Here is a 24,511-nt window from a genome sequence, read left to right on the forward strand (position 1 = left end):
AATTTGTATTTTTAAAAGAACTATGTGTGGGGTAAAGACAACGCTCTAAGCCCAAGCATTTTAACTGGGTTCAATTTTGAAGATTTGTCTTAGCTTTGAAGTTTTTTTTCTTTCAATTTTTGTTCATTTCTTAAATAACTGGGTCTAGACGAAAGACTAAGCATAATACTCGTATTATTCCACAGGAATAAGAATATGACAGGGTCTTAAGTTTTTAAGATTGTTTAAATTATTGTTTAAATGATCATGGTCTGGAATAAAGACAACGCTCTGAACACGTGCTTGTTTTCATGGTCTTAGTTTTGGAGGATTGTTGGTTCTTAATTAGATTCGTGTTTTTTTTTTTTTTGGGGGGGGGTTATTGCTTTTTATTCTTGAAATAAGGAATCGATCTTCATGTTATTCCACAGGAATTAGATTATTGGGTATTTGTTTTAGAATATTTTTAAAAACTGTTTTTTTTTTAAATAACCAAGTCTGGAGAAAGGATGTTTGCTCTAACCATGCATGCATTATTACAATGTTTTGTAGGCCGGGGTCTTAGTTTGTATTAAAATAAAACTGGGTGTGGGGTAAAGACAACGCTTTAAACCCATATTTTTTTTACTGGGTGTATTTGAAGATTGGTCTTAGATTTAAAGTTTCTTTATTCATTTTTTAAATAATCGGGTCTGGAGGAAAGAATACGCTTTAAAACTCGTGTTATTCCACAAGAATAAGAATATGATAGGTCTTGCTTTAGAAGATTTTTTTTCGTAATTTTTAAATGACTAGGTCTGGAATAAAAACAACGCCCTAAACCTTTGTCTTATTACAGGTTCTTAGTTTGAAGGATTGTTTGGTCTTAGATTTTGATTTTGTTTTAATTATTACTATTAGCGTTATTTGGAGAAAAAAACATCACTGGGTCTGACAGACTACGTTATATTTCCATGTTTTACATAGCATTAATAAGATATTATGAGGTCTTCATATTGTTTTTAAATTGTTATTTATAATTTTGAAATAACAAGGTTTGGAGGAAAGACTACGCTATATTTCCATATTCAACATTAATAAGATTATGGGGTCTTTATACTGTATTTGTTTTTGGATGTATTATTATTCATAAGTTTGAAATAACTGGGTCTGGCTGAAAGACTATGCTATATTTTTATCTTATTCAACATTACCAAGAGTGAAGGGTCTTTGTTTTTTATGATTTTTTTTTATTTTGAAAAACTCGGGTCTGGAGGAAAGACTACACTTTATTTTCATGTTATTCAACATTAATATGATTGTGTAGTCTTTTTTTTTTTGGAGATTTGTTGAATGTTTTAAATAACCAGGTCCGGAGAAAATTAAGTCTTTGCGCCTTTGTGCTATATGAATACAGTACTGCATGGTTTTAGTTTCGAACAAATTCATCAAAAAATGTATTACATTTGGGGGTAAAGTCATTGTTACATTTGTGGGTGATAAAAAATATTACATTTGTGGGTAAAGTTCATTTTTACTTTTTGTGGGTGAAATAAGTAAACTTGTGGGTAAAGTCTTGTTACAGTTGTGGGTGTAACATGGGGGGGGGGCATACGGGTGTTTTAACGACATGTTTGCATGTTATACCCCCATCTCACTAGATGGCGATTCCACTGCGATCATCAAAAATCGACAAAGCGTGATATAACGTAGCTTGATCGTGCCTTGATCTTTTCAATCTTCTCCGTCGTACCTTGATCTTTTCTGAAGCGGCAAGGATCGCCACCATCTTCCTGGCGCATCACAATCGAGTCATGAGCGTATTACAAACGACATATTCGTAGCTGTAACGGAGCCCCAACGCATAAAGCGTAGTATAAGCGCATTAAAAGCGGCACCGATCGCCCGTGGTTTTCAGGCCCGTTCCCAAGACAATTCTGCTACGCTGCTTCCGTTTACAAGGCGACTGCCTTGCGCTCGACACGCTTCACACAGCTTCCACCACGACGCTTCCTTCTTTGGGTGGCATGTGGCACACGTTCTCAGCCCGCTACAGGCGTTCGCGTTGCGCTTTTGCTGCGCCGCTGATGACTGGGCAGCGATTGCGCAACAACCGTCCGCGCTGCTATAAAACGCCGCGCCGATGGTGGCGGATTATCATATTTGCAACAGATTACGAGGCGATACCACGGCGTTTTCAAACATACCTCCCAGAAAAAGGACCAGAAAAGGGAAAGCTGCCCAAGCTACCCCTCTTAGGCCGGCGGTCGAAGAGAAAGGTCAAGGGGTTATGGTGGTGGTAGAGGAGGAAGAGGAGGGGGTACAGGAGGAGGATGAAAATCTTACTGCTGAGCCAGCTGGAAAGAGAAAAAAGACGCTCACATGTCTTGATGACGAAATGGGTTACCTCCGCAGAAATAAATAAATTGATTATGTTTTGAAAATAAATTGAATTCTAACCACAGCGACAGTAGACAACATCAAATTTTGTTAATGATTCGATCACTAATGTATTGATTGGGAAAGGCAATCATTAGGGAGATTCTGGCATTGTGCCCCCCTCCCCCCTCCCTTTTTATGAGTGCTCTCACATCAGTAGACTACTTCTTGTCAGCAAATTTGAAAGGAATTTACCAAATATTTTTGAGTGACAAACTTTTGTGGAAAAAAATAAACAGAATATCAAAGATTTTTATGCTCTTTTATGAAATTCTGGATGCATCCCTCATATTAACTATTAGGCTCATCGACATCTTTTTAATGAAACTTTAACAATATTGTATATTATGACTTAGGTGACAGCCAGCAGGATCGGACCCTGTATCTTTTTGGCCTCCTCCTTCTCCTGTCCTCGCATTCAACTTTTAACTGATGTTCTTTTAGAATGCCAAGATGTATAAGTCCAACCAAATTCTGGACATCCATGTTGGTCGGAGGTTGGCAATCGACTGAAAAATGTGTCGTGTGCCGCGATTAGTATGCCGATTGCTTGAAATCGTTTCAAGAGCCCATCATGAACGTAACATAATCGCTTAATTCGTAGCACCACCGTACCGAGGTCCTAATTAGCGTATGAGCCTCGTTGTACGATCGCTTTGATCGCAGAAACAGCGCATTACATCTGCCTCGAATCGTCGCAAGAAAGTGGCATCGTCGTACTTTCAGCGTATTACCATCGCCTTCAGCGCAGGTCGGTCGCATAGAAGTTGCAGTGCAATCGTCTCGCAGGCTAAAAATAGAATTCGAGGAAGATTCTGCTACGATTTGCGGGATTTACACAGATCGCCATGGTCGCCACGATCGCCTTCCTAGTGAGATGGGGGTATTAGCAATGCGACCAAGATCTGTGATGTCACACACGTACAACTCCCTCATTACTTTAGTACTTATTTCACTTATATTCTCACTTTTATAGAGTCTATCACAATGTGATGTGTTCTCTTTATGAGAGGACAAGTACAGAGGTTTCACAACATTATATCATTGATGAATCGTTTGTCATATGATTAGAATGAGCAAAAATAGATGTTTTGGGGTATATTTTCAGTGTCCAAAACCGGGGAGAGTTGTTCATCTGTGATATCATAGATCTTGGTCGCATTGCCAATGGGAGGATATCCATAGCATTAGTGATCTCGACATTCAAATGCTCATAACTCTTCTATTGCTAGTCCTATTTTACTCAAACTTTTGTTGATCTTATTCTTTGATTTTTCTGCTTTCACAAAAGCTAACTTGCTCCAAGAGTTTCATTCTGAAGTGACATCCATTTAGTATTAAATTCCGATATAGAACTAATATATCTCTCATCTTCTAATATTGAATCATTTTTTTCTTTGCATATGTAACCACTGTTTTTTTTTACTATTTAACTTTTGAAAAAAATAAATGCTGTTTGATGATACATACCAAACAATTCAATGCATCATTTCTTTTCTCATCAAAACCAAAGATTACATTTTTCAAACTGAGAACATTCATTAATCCAATTGTTTTCTTCCAAATTTCTTTACTAAATTTACATTCATAAAAAAGTGTACAATATTTTCCAACTCCCGATTACAAATTGAACATTTTTCAATTTTAACAATCTTCATCTTATATAATTGTTTGTTCAGAAATAATATTCTATTTAACATCTTATACTGAAAATATCTTAAACCAATATCTGAAGTAAAACGAAATATCATGATATGGTATTTTTCAATTTTTATATTATCAGGAGGGTCATCTAAATATCGATCCCATTTTGAACATATTAAAGGAACACATTTTTTTTTCCAAGCAAAGCTTTATAGATATATTGACATCCTTTTCGGTCATGTACTAATATTTTAATATGTGAAGGTATCAAAGGATTTTCTATATTTTTTTCACAAGTTTCGACACTTACTCGATATCGACACATTATTGTTTGTCTTATAGAAAAATAAGACAAATAATGTACTTTAAACAAATTTTTTGTTCACATTCATCATGAGTAAGTAAATTTCCTTTATCATCAATCAAGTCATTAATAAATCTAATCACCTTTGGAAAAAAAAAGAAAATCCATAATTTATTGTTCGAAATAGACATGAAATGAAATACTCCGAAAATTTGCTCTGCCCAATTGATCGTGGGCCCGGCAGCCGCTGTGCAGCGCCAGATCCACGAGGCTCTATCTCTTAATCGTTGAACGCCAAACAGGGTAGCAGCATGCAACTCCCATCTTTTAACGTCTTTTGGTCTGACGCGGCCGGGGTTTGAACCCCCGACCTCCCGGTTGTGAGACGGACGCTCTACTAACTGAGCCAACACACCGGTTTTCATACCACGGTTGAAAAAATACAGACTTATTCCCTACTTGAATAGCATTGTTTCTCCACAAAGGATAGGTAAGCCAATTATTTTTCCCCGCTTGAATTAACAAAAACATAGCATGAAATACGTCTTTCCAAAATGAATTACCAACTTCATAAGATAATGACGGAAAGTATATTCATCCCCAAATTCTAATACAAAATGGCTTAGTTAAAAATGAATTCATCAGATGAAAGACGTCATCACATTTTCCTAAAATCATTCTCCGAATCCATGTAAGCTTTAATGACATATTGAAAAAAATCAATGTCTGGCATGTTAAGACCCCCTTCTTCATAAGCACCAACAACATGAACAACGTCTTTTTCTACTAATCTTGTCGCTTGTTCTTCCATATGAAATTAAAGACATGAAAGAACTTTACATTTATGACTTTCATTAACTTAGCAGAAGGAGATGGAATTGACATAAACAAATGATTAAATTGTGGCAGTAATAATGATTTCACACCTGCAATTCCACCCAGAACAGTGATATTTCGTTTAATCCATGAAATCATTTGACGTTTTATTTTGTCGAAAATTCTATCATAATTATAATCGGGTATTTTATCAATAACAACATGAAAGTCTATACCAAGATACCGAAAAAAAACATTATGCACAAGATTAACTTGTTTTCCATGTAGTTGTATATTCTTTTTCACCTTTTGAAGCACCTATCCAAATTGCATTAGTTTTTTGCATATTGACCTTCAACCCACTACAGTCAGCAAATGAATCCAAAATATTTAGTACATTACAGAAACTGGCAGGTGTCCCATCAAGAAATAAAACCATGTCATCCGCATACTGAAGAATTTTGTATTCTTTTAAACCAACATAAATTCCTTTGACAGAGTGTGAATTTCGAATTAACAACCCAAGAATTTCAGCGCATAAGAAAAACAGATATGCCTATACATCCTCTTTCAATACGAAATCTTAATATGCCTCAAACTAAATTAACAATGAACAAAGGAAAGCGGTTAATGGAATAATTTACTAAATAAAAACCTTCTAAATGTGAATTTAGTTCCTTTTGAAAATTATTTGGAATACATTTTTTCACAGGTTTTATATTAAAAAAAAGTATGTTATAGTCATTATAGTACTGCATGAAAGACTCGACATTCTGTGCTAACAGGTGATATGCAAATGTAATTGATGTACATTGTAACTTGATTGGTAACGCCCTTGCACAACTAAAGCAGTAATTGATATGATTTTCAAATCCATTCTGATTATCTTCTATCATATCTTAACACTCTTTATTATCTGATCTATATTACACAAAAGAGAGTATTACGGGAACTCGTCGACAAAGGTATATTGAAAGTTTGCAAGGTTTCAAACAGTGCTTAGCATAATAAATGATAAGATAAAATGAATACAATATTTTCAATAATTGTATTCATGAGGGTGAATTATCGGATGGTCTAATACCACATGGTCTACTTATCAGTTCGTCCAACTTCACATAGTCTAAACTCATTCCGTCTACAACCAGTTCGTCTAATATCCAATTCGTCTAATTCCCACTTGGTCTAATATTCAATTCGTCTAATTTCCATTTGGGCTAATAACCCGTTGGGCTAATTTCCACTTGGTCTAATATCCAATTCGTCTAATTCCCACTTGGTCTAATATCCAATTCGTCTAATGAGCAGTTGGGCTAAAACCATTTAGTCTAATTTCCAGTTGGTCTAACACCACTTGGTTTAATTTCCACTTCGGCTAATTTCCACTTGGTCTAATTATCATTTTGTCTAATTGCCACATGGTCTAATGACCGTTTGGTCTAATTTCCACTTGGTCTAATTTCCATTTAGTCTAATTTCCACTTGGTCTTATATCCAATTGGTCTAATGACCACTTGGTCTAATAGCCAAATGGTCTAATGACTACTTGGTCTAATGACCAGTTGGGCTAATCTTCACTTGGTCTAATTCACACTTGGTCTAATGTCCATTTATTCTAATATAGCATCATTCATTATTATTTATTTTATCTAGAATTAGCAAATATGGTACGTCATGGACCATGCATCAGTTGGTTAATACATATCACCAGGATCCGGAGGGGTAGAGCCGGGGTAGGGCTGGTGGGCGCAAAAACCTCACCGTGAAGGACTATCGATGACGAGATAGTCGCTCATCAAACAAATTATTCTAACCAAATAATTCTTATAATTAGGCCTGTATATCGATTATAATAGATGATGATGAAAATTATATCATACTCATAATCATTACATCACCGCATGCACATTAACAGAACAATAAGTTTGGGACCCTGTAGCTTATAATGGTCATCAGAATAAAATTATTATGAAGAAAGGAACGAAAATATAATGTAATTGATTGTGTGGGTACGTATTTGGTAAACATGTTTATGCTTCTTTTAAATCATTGTGATGCACCATTACGGACGATACTTGAACTTGATGGCCTTATGCAGTTTGGGGGATTCCAAAACTACAAAGCCATTAGATCATATTATGAATATTTTGTTTAGTTATTTCAATAGTTAGTTTGGAGGCAAATAACAGACCAGTTAGATATAGCTTGATAACACCCTACAGGTCTATCGGGTTAGCTGCAACAACATCACTGCGACCGTCTTGGTAGCAGCCACATTATTCTGATGTGAAATAACACAGTATAGTCTACGCTTGCAGACCTCTATCAGTTATCACCACAGTAGTCATTCATCCAATATATCTTCTCATTCTGTTTTTGTTCTACTTCAAGGAAATCAGGGATTTTTTTAAACGTTTCTCCAGTCAGGGATTGCCTCAAATCCGGGGAAAATGCTTCAATTGAGGGCAAAATCAGGGAATTTTGATTGGCCCAAAAGTCGAAAGCACGATAGTCAGTCAGACGCTGCTATATTTTGTTGTATATTAACACAGCATTCATTGAATGACATGTTATGGTGTTTTTTTTAGTGTAGCCTCTTTTACTACAATACAAGTATAGGCCTACTGGTACATTATACATGCATAACTAAAACAATAATAATCAATGTAATTCACTGCAACAACTTAGAAAACATGAAACTGGGAATGGGTTAAAATAATTCGGGAATTTTTTAACTTCATCAGATGAGAAAAATCAGGGATTTTTGTTTTCTTGAAAAGTTGGGAACCATGATTGGGTTAAGCCAGCGTTAACTATCTACAGTAGATCGTATACATAGTGGTGGATAGATAAATATCATTTTTTCCACCTCTATATTAGCGTTATTTTACAGAAAAATAGCAAATTTGATTGTTTTTCACCAAAACCTTCAAAAATCCCATGAAACAGACAAAAAAATCCCGAAAGGATGTTTAATCACCATATTTTTTCGTCCCCACAGGCTTCGAAAATACCCATATTTTCAAAATTCAGTTGGGGACGAAATATACGTCACTCTAACTGTACTCCAATATCGAGGAGCGCGCGTGTGAAGATTCAAAGCCGGCGCGCGGAAAGTAACTTTAAAAATTTAGCCAGAAAATTGAAAACAAGTCACGTACATGCAGACTTTACAATTTGACCAAATAACATGTAGACGAAATGAATGTTAGACTATCTGGAAAATATACCAAGTGGAAATTGGCCAAAATGGAAATTAGACCAACTGCACATTAGACCAACTGAATAATGGACCAAGTGAGGATTAGACCAACTGCACATTAGACCAACTGCAATATAGAGGATTAGACCAACTGGTATTAGACCAACTAGTATTAGACCATCTGACTATTAGACGAACTGGTATTAGACCAAATGCAATTAGACCAAGTGAAAATAAAATACATTAGACGAAATGGCAATTAGACCAAATGAAAATTAGATCAAGTGACGATTAGCCCAACTTGGCATTAGACCAAGTGGCTATTAGACCAAGTGGTCATTAGACCAATTGGCTATTAGACCAAGTGGTCATTAGACCAGTGGCGTAGCTAGGATTTTTTTCCTGGGGGGGCACTGGGGGGTCCTTGCTTTTTCAGGGGGGGCACCATTTTTTCGGTGTGTGTGTGTGTATGTGTCACAAGGGCGGATCCGACTTTCGCCAATAGGGGACGGTGCCCGAAATTATCTTCACCTATATTTTCCCCGATTAGTCACTTCTTAGTTTTATTCTTATAAAACAACATTAACATGAAATAAGCCTTATAAAAAGTGCGAGCGCGAAGCGCGAGCGATTTTTTTTTTTTTACTTTTATGTATTTTGTCCTGAAAATTTAATATTCTGGGCAATGTTATGTGTGATCCTGAACAAGATTCGTATGTAACTAGATGGTTACTGCGAACGCCAAGCGCGAGCAGAAATTTTTATTACCTGTTCTAGCATTATCGAAAAGGGACCTGTTAAGGACTGCTTACAGTTACCCACGAAGACGGTATATATTTCGATAATGCGAGCGCGAAGCGCGAGCAGATTTTTTTAACATTCCGACCTAAAAATTGCCATTCTAAGCACTTTTTGTATTAATAAATGGGATAGGTATGTAACTAAACAATTGATGCGAGCGCGAAGCGCGAGAGGTAGAAAATTTAGATTTCAGACCTAAAAGCGGGACACTCTATTCATATTTTGTAAATCATAAATAGGATATAGTTAATTGGGTATCATTAATAATGCGATCATGAAGCGTGAGCAGACAATTATTGATATTCTGACGTGAAACTGGATAATTTAAGTACATTTTAAATAAAGAACATGCAGGCCACCGCGCATGTTTTAGATTTAGACCTAGAATCTGGGCATTCTGAATACATTTGTTTAATGGAACATTATGGAATACACCTAGACAATATGAACTTGGCAAATCAAACAATGTGACCACGCAGCGTGAGCTTAAAATGCTGATATGTAGACCATAAAAACAAAAATTTTACAGAGCACTTAAATTTGTAAATGAAAAAAATAATGAAAGCTCGATGTCCGAGCTAAAATATGTTATGTATATAGACTTCAAAACTTGCTCCATATCAGCCTATTGAGCAAGATATGAATCTCATCGAACAGGCGATTCTGGCGCGAAGCGCAAGCAAAAATTTTATATGGTAACATGAAAGATTTTTTTTTTGCAAGTCTTCCCCTCACATTATTTCATTCACTCGTCTTCCTCTTCCTTTTTGTTCTTCTGTCTTTCTTCTTTTTTCTTTTTTTCTTTTCTTCTTTCTCCCTTTTTTTTTTGCTCTGCCAATTTTTTTCAGGGGGGGCACCTGGGGGGGCACACCAAATCTCAGGGGGGGCACGTGCCCCCCCATGCCCCCCCGTAGCTACGCCACTGCATTAGACCAAGTGGCTATTAGACCAAGTGGTCATTAGACTAATTGGCTATTAGACCAAGTGGTCATTAGACCAAAAGAGAATTGGACTAAGTGGGTTTAGCCCGAATGTTGTTAGCCCATCTGATGATTAGACCAAGTGATAATAGACCATCCGTCAGTAAACCTTCATGAGATCCCCACCAAAATTGATGTGTTTTGTCTTAATCGAATAAGAGAAACATCAAAAACTCTATCTTGGTACAATCACGCCCGGGGAAAACGGCGAAGTTGTAACCCCAACCCCTCCCTGTTTTTTTTTTCTTCGACAGCAGTAACCATGGTAACCGGCCATGCTAATGCTTTTTCCATTATGATATGAGCAGGGGGGCAAACATGGGCGTCAATCAATGTTCATGGGTGGGAAGTGACTGACACAAATTTTGTTTCTGTGAGGGAGTTTTTTTTAGGCAGGGGGGATCAATGGCGATAAGGGCAAAAAAAAAATTTAAAGCTGCGAGCGACGGAAAATTTTGACCCTTATAAGACAAAAATATATTTTTTGATACATTTTTAAATGTCAAAAGAAAATATCACAAAGAAAAGAGAAAAGAAACGGTAAAATAAAATGTATTTTAAAAATATGTCAAAATCTATCATATTTCACCGTTTCTTTTCCTTTTTCCTGAAACATATATATATATATTTTTTTTTTTTTGGGGGGGGGTCTAATATGGCCCATAAGTCCCACATCCGTACGTCAGCGAGAGGGGAAGGGATGGGGTTTCAATTTGTGAACTTTTAAATTACTGAATGTATTCTTATTCCGTTGAAAGACCACTGGTGGGGGTTTCATTAAGCTGTTCAAAATAGTTACGAATGATATTACGCACGATTGGTTTTCCTTTCTTGAGTTAAATTATCCCTATGTAGCTGACTAATCACCTGAGAACATGTTCCAGTCTTGCGTAAAGTCGTTCGTATAAGTTTACGAAAAGTTTTATGAAACACACACCTGGGGCCTGTCTTACAAAGAGTTACGATTGATCCGATCAATCGCAACTATGGACGGCCAGCAACGTCAACATCTATTATGCATGTTTCTTCAAAATATTTTCTAGCTATATGATGTTTATTCATGCATTTATTGTTTTCTTGAAAATTCACTGCACTCTTTTTTGCATACAAAGGACATTGTGCAAATTTTTCGTAGAAATAAATTATGACACTGATGGATTTCCAAAGAGTTACGATTGATCAGATCAATCGTAACTCTTTGTAAGACGGGGCCCAGGTGCCTATACCATACCCCTGGTAGTTTCTTTCACATGGTGAATGTGATTGAATTACGGTTGTTGTTTTTTTCGTTTCTGCATGTGTAGGCCTATACATTGGAAGTTACATACAGGTTTTTTTAATCTTTTTCTCACAACCAAAGCAAGTTTGACCGATCATGAACGAACTTCAAAGATTTTTTTTATCAGAAATCCGAAAGAACCATGCGTTTACCCTGATCAGTTTGTCACGGACGAACATTTGAAAATATTGAATTATTTTAGTTCTTTTGTGTTGCAATGTGATTTGAGTTTCTTCCATTGATCATGATTATAATTTCAAAATTTCGTCGCATTTTTGCTTGTTATATGCGCTGGCGCTGCATTGTTTGGAAAGAAATGGATTTGAGACTGGAAAAGACTTGCGACTATATGGGGCGGCGCTGCGATATTACTATTTAAAAAAGTAAAATTAATACAAGTGTATAAAAGAAAACCATGAGAAATGACAAACATTCATGATATTGTTATAAGACCTGTTGCATCATCACGCTATTGTCCTGAGAGGGGTGGTTGTCGGTGTTGTTGAGGGGCGTACAGGGGAGGCATAGCCCCCCCCCCCAAAAAAAGTTTACAGTTTCTCAACCAAGAGAAAAGGAGAGGAAGAAAGGGGAAAGAAAAAGGGTGGAATTTGATATCTTTCTGTGGATTTGTCAAAATCTTTCCACAAAATCGATTCTTTTTCAATCTAAAAGGTCAACATTTTTGCTCGCTCGCTTCCAACTCGAGGCATTTTGCTTTAGCTGGCAGCCGTCTGTTTCGAGGAGTTTTTTAACATTTTTATTTTTTTTAATTTCTCCTCGTGTACGTTTACAGGCGGCTCGCTATCGTACAGCCCCATTAGGGGGTTAACAATGCAAAATCCTCCCGACATGGCTCATCGATTTTTGTCTTTATTTCTTAAAAATATATTTAAAAAAATTGTACCGAATTAAAGATTATTATTCCGTTTTGGCCTGAAATGCACCAAAACGGGGAAAAATAAACTTAAAAGGGGGAAAAAACAGTGACTTAGTTCGGCTGTCGCCCAACTTCACTTCCCTGTTTTATCCGAACTTAATATACATAAACATAATGGCAATTGAGTCCCTGTCAAATCGAGCTAGAACTTCGGTCTCTGTATTTGGTGAGTGGAGCGAACGGAGTTCAGCGGAACAACCGTTTCATAACAGAGACCGAAGCTTTTGGGACTTACATACCGCTTATCCCTTACTGCTGCCCACTTGCCAGAGTTCCTTAGTTGTGTAATGAAGCTCAGGGAAGTGATGATTTGTAAAAACAAAATCGACAACAAAAAAGTTAAAAGTATGATTAAAATTCAATCAGAACTGAAAGCTACATGTATTCATTGTATTGAATACTGAGTAATTTTGTTTAAACTATGGATTTCTCAATATGAGCGCTTGAGACTGAGTCAGAGACTCAGAGTGTGAAATTGTGAAGCTGTTATGTTTTAAATCATTAAGGAGAATTCTCAAGTGCTCTATAGATAGATTGAATGTTGATGTTGATGACTTGATGTGTCTGCAAAGGTTTGTATTACAAATTACAATATCTAAATACAAACTAGTAGTCTAGTACAGGGGAACCTCTTTATAACAAGGACCTAAAACCATCACAAAATGAATTACCTTGACAATTACCTTGTTATTATTATTCTAATTCTTTTCTATTTCTTTTTTACCATGTTAGTGTAGTGACTAGTGTGTGTATAAAACAGAAATATATAAGAGTTGGGACCAGCAAAATCACCTTGATACTTGTATAAGAGGATTTTGTATTTTTGTTTATCCAAGGTCCAACCCCTTTCCTTTATAACAAGGTTCCACTGTATTTGTATGTGTATGTGGTTAATTGTTATTGTGGTATATTTCTTGACCGTGTAGTGTGTAAATTGAGGGGGAGACAAGGAAATATTTCATACTAATGATACTATCACATCTCCCCCTCAATTTTGTTTGTAAATAATGAAAATGTAACATGTTAAATTATACTGGAAGAAGAGACAGTAGAGTAGTAGACAAAATTCACTAGAATTATTAGAATAAATCAGTACATCTTGTTAAAGCAGAGCCTGCAGCAGAGCAGCCCTGCACTGCTGACCAGCATCCCTTCAATGTGGCACACACACATACACACACACACACACACAAACGCAAAAAAAGCCGCGAAATAGCTCCAGAAATTGGAGCCCTGGAAAGTGGAAAAAGAGCCCTGGAAAATGAAAAAGTAGCCCTGGAAAATTTTTAAGTTTCTCCAAAAAGAGCCCTGGAAAGAAAAAAAGTAATTTTTTGGTTGTTTTGGGTCTATATTGCCCTATGCCCCGTGTTTGACCCCCTCAATTTTTGGGGCTCGTATTCGCTACCGGTAATTATGTTCCATGTTCCCTCTTTTCACGCCATTCATTCAAAATCTAAATATGTTTTCACGTTTTAATTTGGAAATAAGAAAACCCGGTTTTATTCTAACTTGCAGAGTGTTACATCGGGGACCCCACAAGAAGGAGCAAGCGGCATACTAGAATACGGCGGGGAAGTGGGGTATCGAAAAAGAAATATTTTATAAGGGCAATTGTATTTTTCACAATCGTAATTGTCCTCAAATTCACTTGCAACTCTGTTTTTTTTTTAATTCACTACCGCGAAATTGTGCCAGACAGTGCCGAATCTCAGCAACTACGCCATCTTCGATGAACGGATAATAAAGTTTGCAGCCTTTCAAGTGAAAGCTTGCCATAACAGGTAACATTTTCATTATTGTAAAAGAAAAAGATGAACATCTTCAGTTAATTTTTAGAACATCTATTATTGTTTGTCCGCTTTGCCCGCTCGCATTTTTCTAGAAAATAGTGAACCTACGTCCTCAAAAGATTTACCCAATACCAGGATCGAACACCGGTTTTCATAAACATGATAAATGGCCGGTAGGGATATAGTTTTCTTGATGAGTGAACAAAAATATAGAAAATCAAACCCACAAAACAGTTGCCCAAACAACAAAAGAGAGCATTTTCCACTTTTTGTCCCAAACGGATACGGGGCACTGATATAGCTTTACATATACCCTTTTTACACAGGATTTTCTTAACCCCGGACTATCGCTAACCCCGTACTATCCTTAACCCCGTACTATTTTTTTTCCTTTTTACACATGCCAAATTGTTATTGCTAACCCCGGATAAGGAATGCTTGCTTTTCACACACGAAACTCGCTAACCCCGGACTAGTGGTTTTTGTCGATCATTCGTAGTACAAGTACTTCACTCGTACCATTTTACACACGCTACAATTTCCTTAACCCCGTACTATAGGTGGGGTCAAATTGCCATTTGGCCCCACCTATAGTACGGGGTTAAGCTTAGCCCACTTTCGTTTTACACTAGCGATCTTAACCCCGTACTATCGCTCTTAGCACCGCAATTGCTGGGATAACCCTGCTTTTTTGCAGGGCCAAATAATCCCGTACTAAAGGTGGGGTTAGCCCACTTTGCAAAAATGCTGTGTAAAAAGAAAGTGGGCTAAGCTTAACCCCGTACTATAGGTGGGGCTAAATGGCAATTTAGCCCCACCTATAGTACGGGGTTAAGGAAATTTTAGCGTGTGTAAAAAGGGTATTAGTAAGTAACTAAAAATTTTAGTCGATATCATTTTCGAGGAAGATATTTTGATATATTAGATTTTAGGGGTCCAATGCGTTTTGAAAACGCAAAATGCGGTGCCTAATTTGATATCTGTTCGAAATCCGATATGCAAAATTGCAATATTATAATCTTTCCCCATTTTTGTTTACATCACGGTGTGTGGTCATTTTTGTTTTTTAAGTCGCCACTTCTCCCCGCAATTCTCTCCTTAAACAAAGACAAAATACCTACTCCATTCGATAGATTTAAAAATAAAACTGCAACCAAGAGGGAAATTTTAGTTATAAAATAAATTGACATATAATATCGTGCTGTATATATACGTAGATTAAATTATGTGACAAAATAATCCCACATTTACAAAAATAACTTATTTTATCTAATGTTGCACACACTTGTGCGAGCTAAGATTAGAGACATTATCAGGGGCCGCAGAAGCGGGGGGCGCGTTTCCGCTTTACACCCTGGCGAAGGCATTTTCCGCAAAAATAGCCACTAAGCGACTAGTGAAGAGTCTACACACGTCGCTGGTTGCAGCGTGCGACACAGGCGAGTCCCACACCACCGCATGCAATCTGCACAGTTACTGAATAGAGTTCCTCGGCACTTCATGTACAGAGAGCAGTCATATGAGTGAAATCCGAACATGCTTTTGCAGTTACTTTTTTAATGAAAAGTTATGAAAAAGTTTTTTTTCTAAATATAAATTATTAACTAAATGAATCGAATGACAGACAAAATAAAAATAAACAGATACATATAATAGAAAGAAAATTGAAGTTTGATGGATTGATGGATTGATACACTTAGATGCCGAAAGATAAATAGAAGACTGATAAATTGATAGAGACATAGATAGATAGATAGATAGACAGATAGATAGATAGATAGATAAATAGATAGATAGATAGATAGATAGATAGATAGATAGAAGTAGAGAGAGAGAGAGAGAGAGAGTAAGACAGAGAGATGGATATATAGATAGATAGATAGATAGATAGATAGATAGATAGAAGTAGAGAGAGAGAAAGACAGAGAGATGGATAGATAGATAGATAGATAGATAGATGGGGGGAGAGAACTTGAGAGATGGAGAGATGTTATAGATAGATAGATAGATAGATAGATAGATAGATATATGGACGGATAAAGAGAAATAGAGAGAGAGAAAAAAAGACAGACAGATGGATAGATAGAGAGAGAGAGAGAGAGAGATAGAGAATCTGAGAGATAGATAGATGTTAGATAGATAGATAAAGAATGAGAGAGACAGAGAAGATTAACAGATAGATAGATACTGTAGTTACATAGATAGATAGAGATAGAATTTGAGAGATAGATAAATAAATAGATAGATAGAAGATAGATAGAGAGACAGAGAAAGACAGAAAGATGGATAGATAGATAGAGAGAGGGGGAGAGAGAGAGAGAGAGAATTTGAGAGATAGATAGATGTTAGATAGATAAAGAATGAGAGAGACAGAGAAGAGCGACAAATTAACAGATAGATAGATACTGCAGTTACATATAGATAGATAGATAGATAGAAGATAGATAGATAGATTAAAGAGAGAGTGAGAGAACTAGAGAAAGACAGATGGATAGATAGAGAGGGGGAGAGAGAGATAGATGTTAGATAGATAAAGAATGAGAGAGACAGAGAAGATTAACAGATAGATAGATACTGTAGTTACATAGATAGATAGATAGATATATATAGATATAATTTGAAAGATAGATATATAGACGGATAGAGAGAAATAGACAGACAGATGGATAGATAGATAGAGAGAGAGAGAGAATTTGAGAGACAGACAGACAGATGGATAGAGAGAATTCGAGAGATAGATAGACGGATAGAGAGAAACAGAGAGAGAAAAAGACAGACAGATGGATAGATAGAGAGAATTTGAGAGAGAGAGAGATATATATATATATATATATATATATATATTGGATTTTATTGCAATAAAAACTATCAAAATAAAATCACAAGCAGTCAAAGACTGAAATAAGTGAATGTTTACATACAAAATATAAAGTTAACATTATAAATAAATATCAAATACAATACAAATTCATACAAATGAAAAAGAAATGTATCATAAATGAATACAAAAGGCCAAAAGTACTACAAAGTGTCACCAAAGAAGAGGAGAGAGGAGAGGAAAGAGGTGAGAGAAGGGAAAGAAATTGGGATAAGACAAAGAGAAGGGAAAGCAAGAGGTGGAATTTGAAAGAGAATAGGAGGCAACCTTCAGAAAAAAACTCATTATGCAATACAAGACATTTAACAATGGTAACAAGTAAATAAAGTAGTAATTGAATCGAATCGAGCACAAAAAGGGAAAAGTAGAGCTGAGGAAATAGACTCCCGAAGGAAGTCGAAGCAGTGTTGATATTGCACGAGTAGATTAATAGATGGATAGAGAGAAATAAAAGAGAGACAGATGGATAGATAGAGAATTTGAGAGATAGATGTTAGATGGATAAATAGATAGACAGATAGATAGGTAGATAGAGAATGAGAGAGACATAGTAGATAGACAAATTAACAGATAGATATATAATGTAGTTCCATAGATTGATTTATAACAAAAGATAGTGGATAGACAGATATGATAGATATAAGGATAGATATAATATGAAAAAAAGTAATTATGTGTTTTATTTTTCAATATTTTAGCTATTATTCGTTTTCATTCATATAAACGATCATGTGCGATAAAGTAAAAAAAAATCATGAAGCCAGCGTATATATACACAACAAAAAAAGTAAGTCCCCCCTAAATCAAATTGCTGTAACTTTTGAACGGAATTATTTTGAGATATGATATTCCGTAGGTGAATTTCTACACTCATTAAGCAACTCCTGGGGAAAAATAAGACTGATCGATTAAGTCATGCATGAGTAATTAAAGATTGAATTAAAAATGACCATTTTTGAAAGTCACAAGAGTTGTTTTTCAGATTGTGCAAATACAAAGTTGGGCAAATGTTGTCTTTAGGTGAATTTTGTGGTGTTATGCTGTTTTACTATCCACCATTTAGCCACTCCACACACAATTTTGATATAATATGTTCATGGTTGAGTGAGCATAATGTATTGCAGGGGCCGCGGAAGCGGGGGGGGGGGGGGGCTGGGCGGGGAGCTTCAGCCCCCTCCCCCCACTTTTTTCCAAAAGCATGTACAAAAATGTAAAAATGACCATACGATTGTGATTTTTTGCATGGTCAGCCCCCCCCCCCCCACTTTGAAAACCCTTCCCCGGCCCCTGTATTGTGACGTATCATCATAGGGGTTTATGGTAGTATCCTCTACAACTTGTTAGATCATGTTAAAATTTGAAAATGTTGGTGGCTCCCCCGATTATAGGCCCCTCCCCCATTTAAAAATTCTGGACCCACCACTGATTTGTCCATAAATTAAACTGATCATGAAAAATTGTTAGGAAAAGAATACATTTATGCAGTATAAAGAGTATTCATTCCTAAGTTTTCGAATGTGCTCGCTCAACCATGAAAATGTTTAAAGTTCGGAAAGTGTGTGGTGATAGAAATGATGGATGATAAAAACAATAGCAATTAAAGTCTTATTTGAAACCGAATTTGCCCCCAATATTCACTTTATTACCCTTTAAAATGAGTCTGTGACATTGAAAATATCAATTTTCCCACTTTGATGCGTGCTCACTCATCCATAAATAAACAAATCGATTTCATTTTTGCACAGAATTCTGCCCATTGGTTGATAAACATTACTGCCAAATGACATTGCTAAAGACAGCCGTGAAAAAAAGTTCCACCATATTGAATAAGGGGTTACTTATTCTTAAACATGTGCACCCATAATGTACACAAGTCTATGAGAGACGAAGTCAAAATTTTAACAAATATGAAATGAGGGTTTGTTTCATGGACGGTTTTTGTTACTTCTGCCAATAGTTATTTCATGAAACTTCGTACATGGCTTCAGAGTAACACTATCCAAAAGGCGCGCACACCAAAATAACCATTCGATACGACACAGAGTGGGGCCAAGGCCTTGAACTTCCTTCTCATTTGCATAATTTTCGAATATTGTGTGTTCACTGATGCATTAAACATCGGGATTTTCATAAAAATCAAATCAAATGAACTATGCAAGGAGGTTTGTGACAGATATCCATAGTAACAAATTGCATTTTTTCCAATAACGTAACAAAGAGCTAATCGCATTCAACATGTTCATTCTAGCGTGAATGTTTAATCAAACGCTTTTGAATCATTGAAGCAAGTTAATTGGTCATGAACATAACGAAAAAGTTGAGAAAAGATCATTTTCAATTCCAAAAATGAACCAATACTTGCCTATGATATTTGAAAATCGTATTTTTTTTTTCAATAAATGTTCATTGAACCGTGAAACGATGAATATTGTTGAAGAAACTCTTCCAAAACTAACTGTCATCATATTCTATCTTTTTAATTGATATAAATGTGTAAAAAAATCCAATTATAGCAAATTTAGACTTGTGTTTATTCAACCGTGAAATTTAGCCAAAAAAGTTGTATCGTCTTTTAGAGAGTACCTTTTACAAGCCTTCTGACTATTTTTTATGATGAGAATGTGGAATTAGTTCCAATAAAATGGAATCAAAGTCATGATATTTGGCTTGTGACTTTTGAAAAGTGAAATTTTTGCCTTCTGACGGTGCTCACTGAAGCATGAAGTGAAATACGTCCATAACGTTTACGCAGAGGGTAGCTTATAAAATTACCTACACGCCCATGTAAAAATATTTTAAAAACTCGCATTGGTTCGGAAATTATTGATGTTTGTTTAGGGGGGACTTACTTTTTTTGTTGTGTATAGTTCAGCGGAACAACCAAAATACAGAGACTGAAGCTTTTGGTCTATAAACTCAGCTGCATTTGCACGTATGTTCTGCGGATATCTTCGGTGCGGACTTTTGGATCGCGCGCCCAGCTGATTATGTAAACAAACGTAGACGTAGACTCTTCACTAGTCGCTTTGTGGCTATTTTTCCGGAAAATGCCTTCGCCAGGGTGTAAAACGGAAACGCGCAAGCGGCGGGGGGGGGGGGGGGTGGGGGCTGGGGTTCCTTTTACATTTAGCAAACGATGATTGTGAGAAAAATAATGAATGCAGTGTAAATTTGCTCAACATCTACTATATAGGTATTGTTAATTATAGATGAATTAATGCTGCTGAATTATTTTTGCACAAGCAACTACTAGTATTATGATGTTGATGATGATGATTGTTATTATAAATAATCATTATTTTTTATATTCATTATAATCGTTTTCTCTGCAAAGCTACCATATCTCAAAATGGCATCCTCCTGTGCGCATGTCGTGTGTAGAAGGCAGGGCATGTTTTTTAAAAGACTGGGCATTTTGCAGGGGAAACCAATTTCAGTCAGGAATTTTAGTGACTCACATTCTGCCAATAACATCAAAGATTTGATCGGTCATGAAGGAAATGTTGGAAAGGACGTGGAAGCAAAGGTAAGTAAACACGAAGCAATCGCGTCAAGCTCGAGTCGATCGCGATATCGTCTCGAGCTAGCGTCGTCTGCCGTCGCGTCGACTGCTCGAGGTTGGCCCTGCCGGCTGCCCCCGGGCCCCTCGCACCTCGATCGGCAACAAGGTAGTCTCGGATCTCGTGCTCCGCGCGAATCTACCAAACTGCCTCCCGATCCATGCTGAGAAGAGTGAAATGGAATGAAAGGAGAGAGAAATTAGAAGTTAGAAGTCTAGTAAAGTAGGAAAGTCTCTAAAGAAAGAGACAAATCACGGGGAGTACCTTTAGAATCCAATGTCATGAATCGATTACAAAAGAGCAATTACCTACTAATTGCTGCTGCCGGTGTGGTGCGATATCAGTTTTGTCGCCCTCTACGTTCGTGAGTGAATTAAGAGTCCCCGGCGACAAGCAGGAATCGGATCGGGAGATGGATAAAGGATGGGGGGGAGGGGGCAGATGGGGGAGGGGGGATGGCCCCGTAGAGGGAGTACACGACTTGTCCAATGTGGTGGATGTAGTAGGAGAGAGTGAAGTAATGGCAGGTGATATAATAATCAGAGGACTTAAAAAGGGATGATATATATGAAGGGATCAAAGAGGGGGCGCGTGATCGAGGACACGTGCAATGGTATATAATTATGTTGATGATGTTGTTTAAGGAATGATATACGTTGATATCTATATATGGATACAGAATACTTGGATACTATTATATTAAAACATGTATGGATATGAATACATGGATACGTGGATACTTGGATACTATTGGATACTTGGATACTTGGATACGTGGATACGCGGATACGTGGATACTTGGATACTATTGGATACTTGGATACGTGGATACGTGGATACTTGGATACTGTTGGATACTTGGATACTTGGATACGTGGATACGCGGATACGTGGATACGTGGATACTTGGATACTATTGGATACTTGGATACTTGGATACGTGGATACGCGGATACGTGGATACGCGGATACTATTGGATACTTGGATACTTGGATACGTGGATACGCGGATACGTGGATACTTGGATACTATTGGAGACTTGGATACTTGGATACTTGGATACGTGGATACGTGGATACGCGGATACGTGGATACGCGGATACGTGGATACGTGGATACTTGGATACTGTTGGATACGCGGATACTTGGATACGTGGATACGCGGATACGTGGATACGTGGATACTATTGGATACTTGGATACTATTGGAGACTTGGATACTTGGATACGTGGATACGCGGATACGTGGATACGGGGATCTTAGATACCTTTGGTTACATGGATACTTGGATACGCGGCTACGGGCACATGCCTACATGAAAACTTAGATACATAGATACTTGGATAAGAACATCAAGGAGTTTTTGATACTCTGGAACATGGAAAACACATGAAGAAGTGCATGATACTAAGTGTACTTTTTAACGAAGCATCACAGACCCTAATTACCTTATTTTCAGATAATTGACATCGTCACTTTTAATCTGTATTTTTTTTGAGAGAAAAGATAGAAAAGGCTACTTTCATCAGTGAATCGTTAAAAATTGGCTGCTCTCTTTATAATTATAACGAGACATATATCAATTCCCTAAGCCCATATGATTACAATTTGACCAATTAATCTTAATCCTTTTTAGGATTGATTTTATTTAATTAAGTTGATTTCAGTAAACAAAATATAAATAAACTATTTGGATTATTATAGATTTTTCAGTCAACATAAAAGAAGGCTAATATAATAACATGTACGAATATGCAGCTTAAAGGTCAAGTCTACCCAAAAAGTTATTGATTTGAATCAATAGAGAAATAAGAAACAAGCCAATTTCATCAAAAAACGTATGTAAAATAAGAAAGTTATGACATTTGGAAGTTTTCGCTTATATTTCGCAAAACAATTACAATCATGTACAACTCAGTGATAAGTAATAAGACACGAGCAACAGAGAACAACAAAATAGTTAAGTAAGGGGATAATAAGAACGATATACGTTTTGGTTATATTAAAATGACCAATCAATTTCAAAACATTGGTTACAATTCGACAATTAATTTCACTCACTCCTGTTGGTAATTGCAACGAGACACATCATAGGGCCAATATCACAATCCTTTTTTTAAACAAATTAATTTCATTCCTATGTCTTGTTATGTGAATGTCTCGTTCTGATTATAAATTATCTCATATGACTCGTTCTATTTATAATTATTGGCATATAATTTACTTCTTTTCAAAAATTATAGAAAGAGTGAACTTGATGAAGAGAAATAGAAGAGGAATTACAGAAGGGGGAAAATAGGATAAAAGGAGAAGACGGAGGAGGAGAATGAAGAAAAATAGGAATATGAAGTAAGGGAGTGCAATACAAAGTTTTGTGAATGATATATTGCATTATTGGCATATAATTTACTTCTTTTCAAAAATTATCTTCCTACTTATACATCCAGAAGACTATCAAGAGAGCATGGAGAACTGCAATTGTAACAGAACATCGGCATGCAATGACGCCTATGATATAATATCTCGTTTTAAGCATAAATTGGATTAAACTTTAATTGGTGGGTTGTAATGTGAATGTCTCGTTCTGATTATAAATACAGATAAGTATTAGTCCTATATGATTCGTTCTATATCTTAATTTTTATCAAAAATGATTTTTTTTTTTTAATAAATATTTTATGAATTTAGACCTAGTTAAAAATTGAATAAGTTGACCGGTTTATGAAAAGACATGACTTTCTTAGCGTTTTTTGAAATGGTGAACAGGAATGTTATATCTGACTAAACAATATTACTGATTCGAGTGCGAAGCGCGATTTAAAATATGTTATAGGGCCTATTGCGATCGGAAACTTCATATTTTAAGTACGTTTTGTACATAAATTTAGACCTAAAAACGGACATTCCTTGCTTTTTTTTTGGGGGGGGGGGGTCTTGTTGTATGCATTAAAAATTCTTTAGTAATTTACGTTAAATAATGTGTTTAATTGCCAATATTTATTATCATCTACGATTATGCTGTAACGAAAAATGCATACACGACATACCTACAGTTACAACATCACCTTATTAATAAACTGGTAATAGATACTGTCTTGCTCGAATGCAGTATACTGAAAATTTATCAAAATAGAATATAAAATAAGAAAGTTATGACATTTAAAGATACGCTTATTTTCAACAATTGGAAATTTTGAAATATGACGTGCTTGCACAACACATGTAATTCGATTTAATTATGTTAAAAAATGTCACTTCAGAATTCCTTCAGTTCATTGATAAAGAACCACCTGTGAATGCCTTTGAGACTATAGGGATACCGTGTAAGATTAATAACCCAAATTCTTGAAAGGAGGGATTAAGATTTAATAGTGATTACGTAATCTATTGAAGTTAATGACCGGCATGAACGTGAGACCGGCATGAGACGAGGAAAGAAAGATGAAATAAAAAAAGAGAAAAAAATGTGAAAAAGGAATATAAGAAAAAACAGAAATTCAAGTTTATATTCCTAATGCATTTTAAGCACTTTGTTTGATCGTGAATGATATTTTATTAATAAGAAATAATAATAAATGATAGCATGTTTATAAATATCGCTTTTCTCAGAACGGCTCAAAACGATTTACAGCATATTATTGTCCCATGATTCATTTCAATCCCGCATGAAAAGTGCACAATTTCCACATCTTGGGAAGCATTCCTTGCATTCATCGCAGCCTCGAAATGGCGCTTGCAAATTCAAGCATACAATAACTTTCGCATCCAACCGGGTACCCATTTAGCACCTGGGTCGAGAGTGGCAAGGTGTGCCGGCAATACGTCTTACCAAAGGACGGTATATAGACCGCGGTGAGAATCGAACACACGACTCTCCGTTTACAAGGCGGGAGTCAGAACCACTATACGCCACGACTCTTA

At 36.3% G+C, this 24,511-nt stretch overlaps 1 protein-coding gene across 1 annotated transcript in view; it reads left to right on the plus strand.

Moving 5' to 3' along the window:
• Positions 1–20,377: 20,377 nt before the first annotated feature.
• Positions 20,378–24,511, plus strand: part of LOC129261428 (asparaginyl-tRNA synthetase-like) — a 46,543-nt gene continuing 42,409 nt past the window's right edge. The window contains exon 1 of the mRNA XM_064099505.1: positions 20,378–20,554. Within this exon, the coding sequence (XP_063955575.1) occupies positions 20,378–20,554 (177 nt within the window). The remainder of the gene's footprint in view (positions 20,555–24,511) is intronic.

This window comes from Lytechinus pictus, chromosome 5 (genome assembly GCF_037042905.1).
Source record: "Lytechinus pictus isolate F3 Inbred chromosome 5, Lp3.0, whole genome shotgun sequence".
Taxonomy (NCBI): Eukaryota; Metazoa; Echinodermata; class Echinoidea; order Temnopleuroida; family Toxopneustidae; genus Lytechinus; species Lytechinus pictus.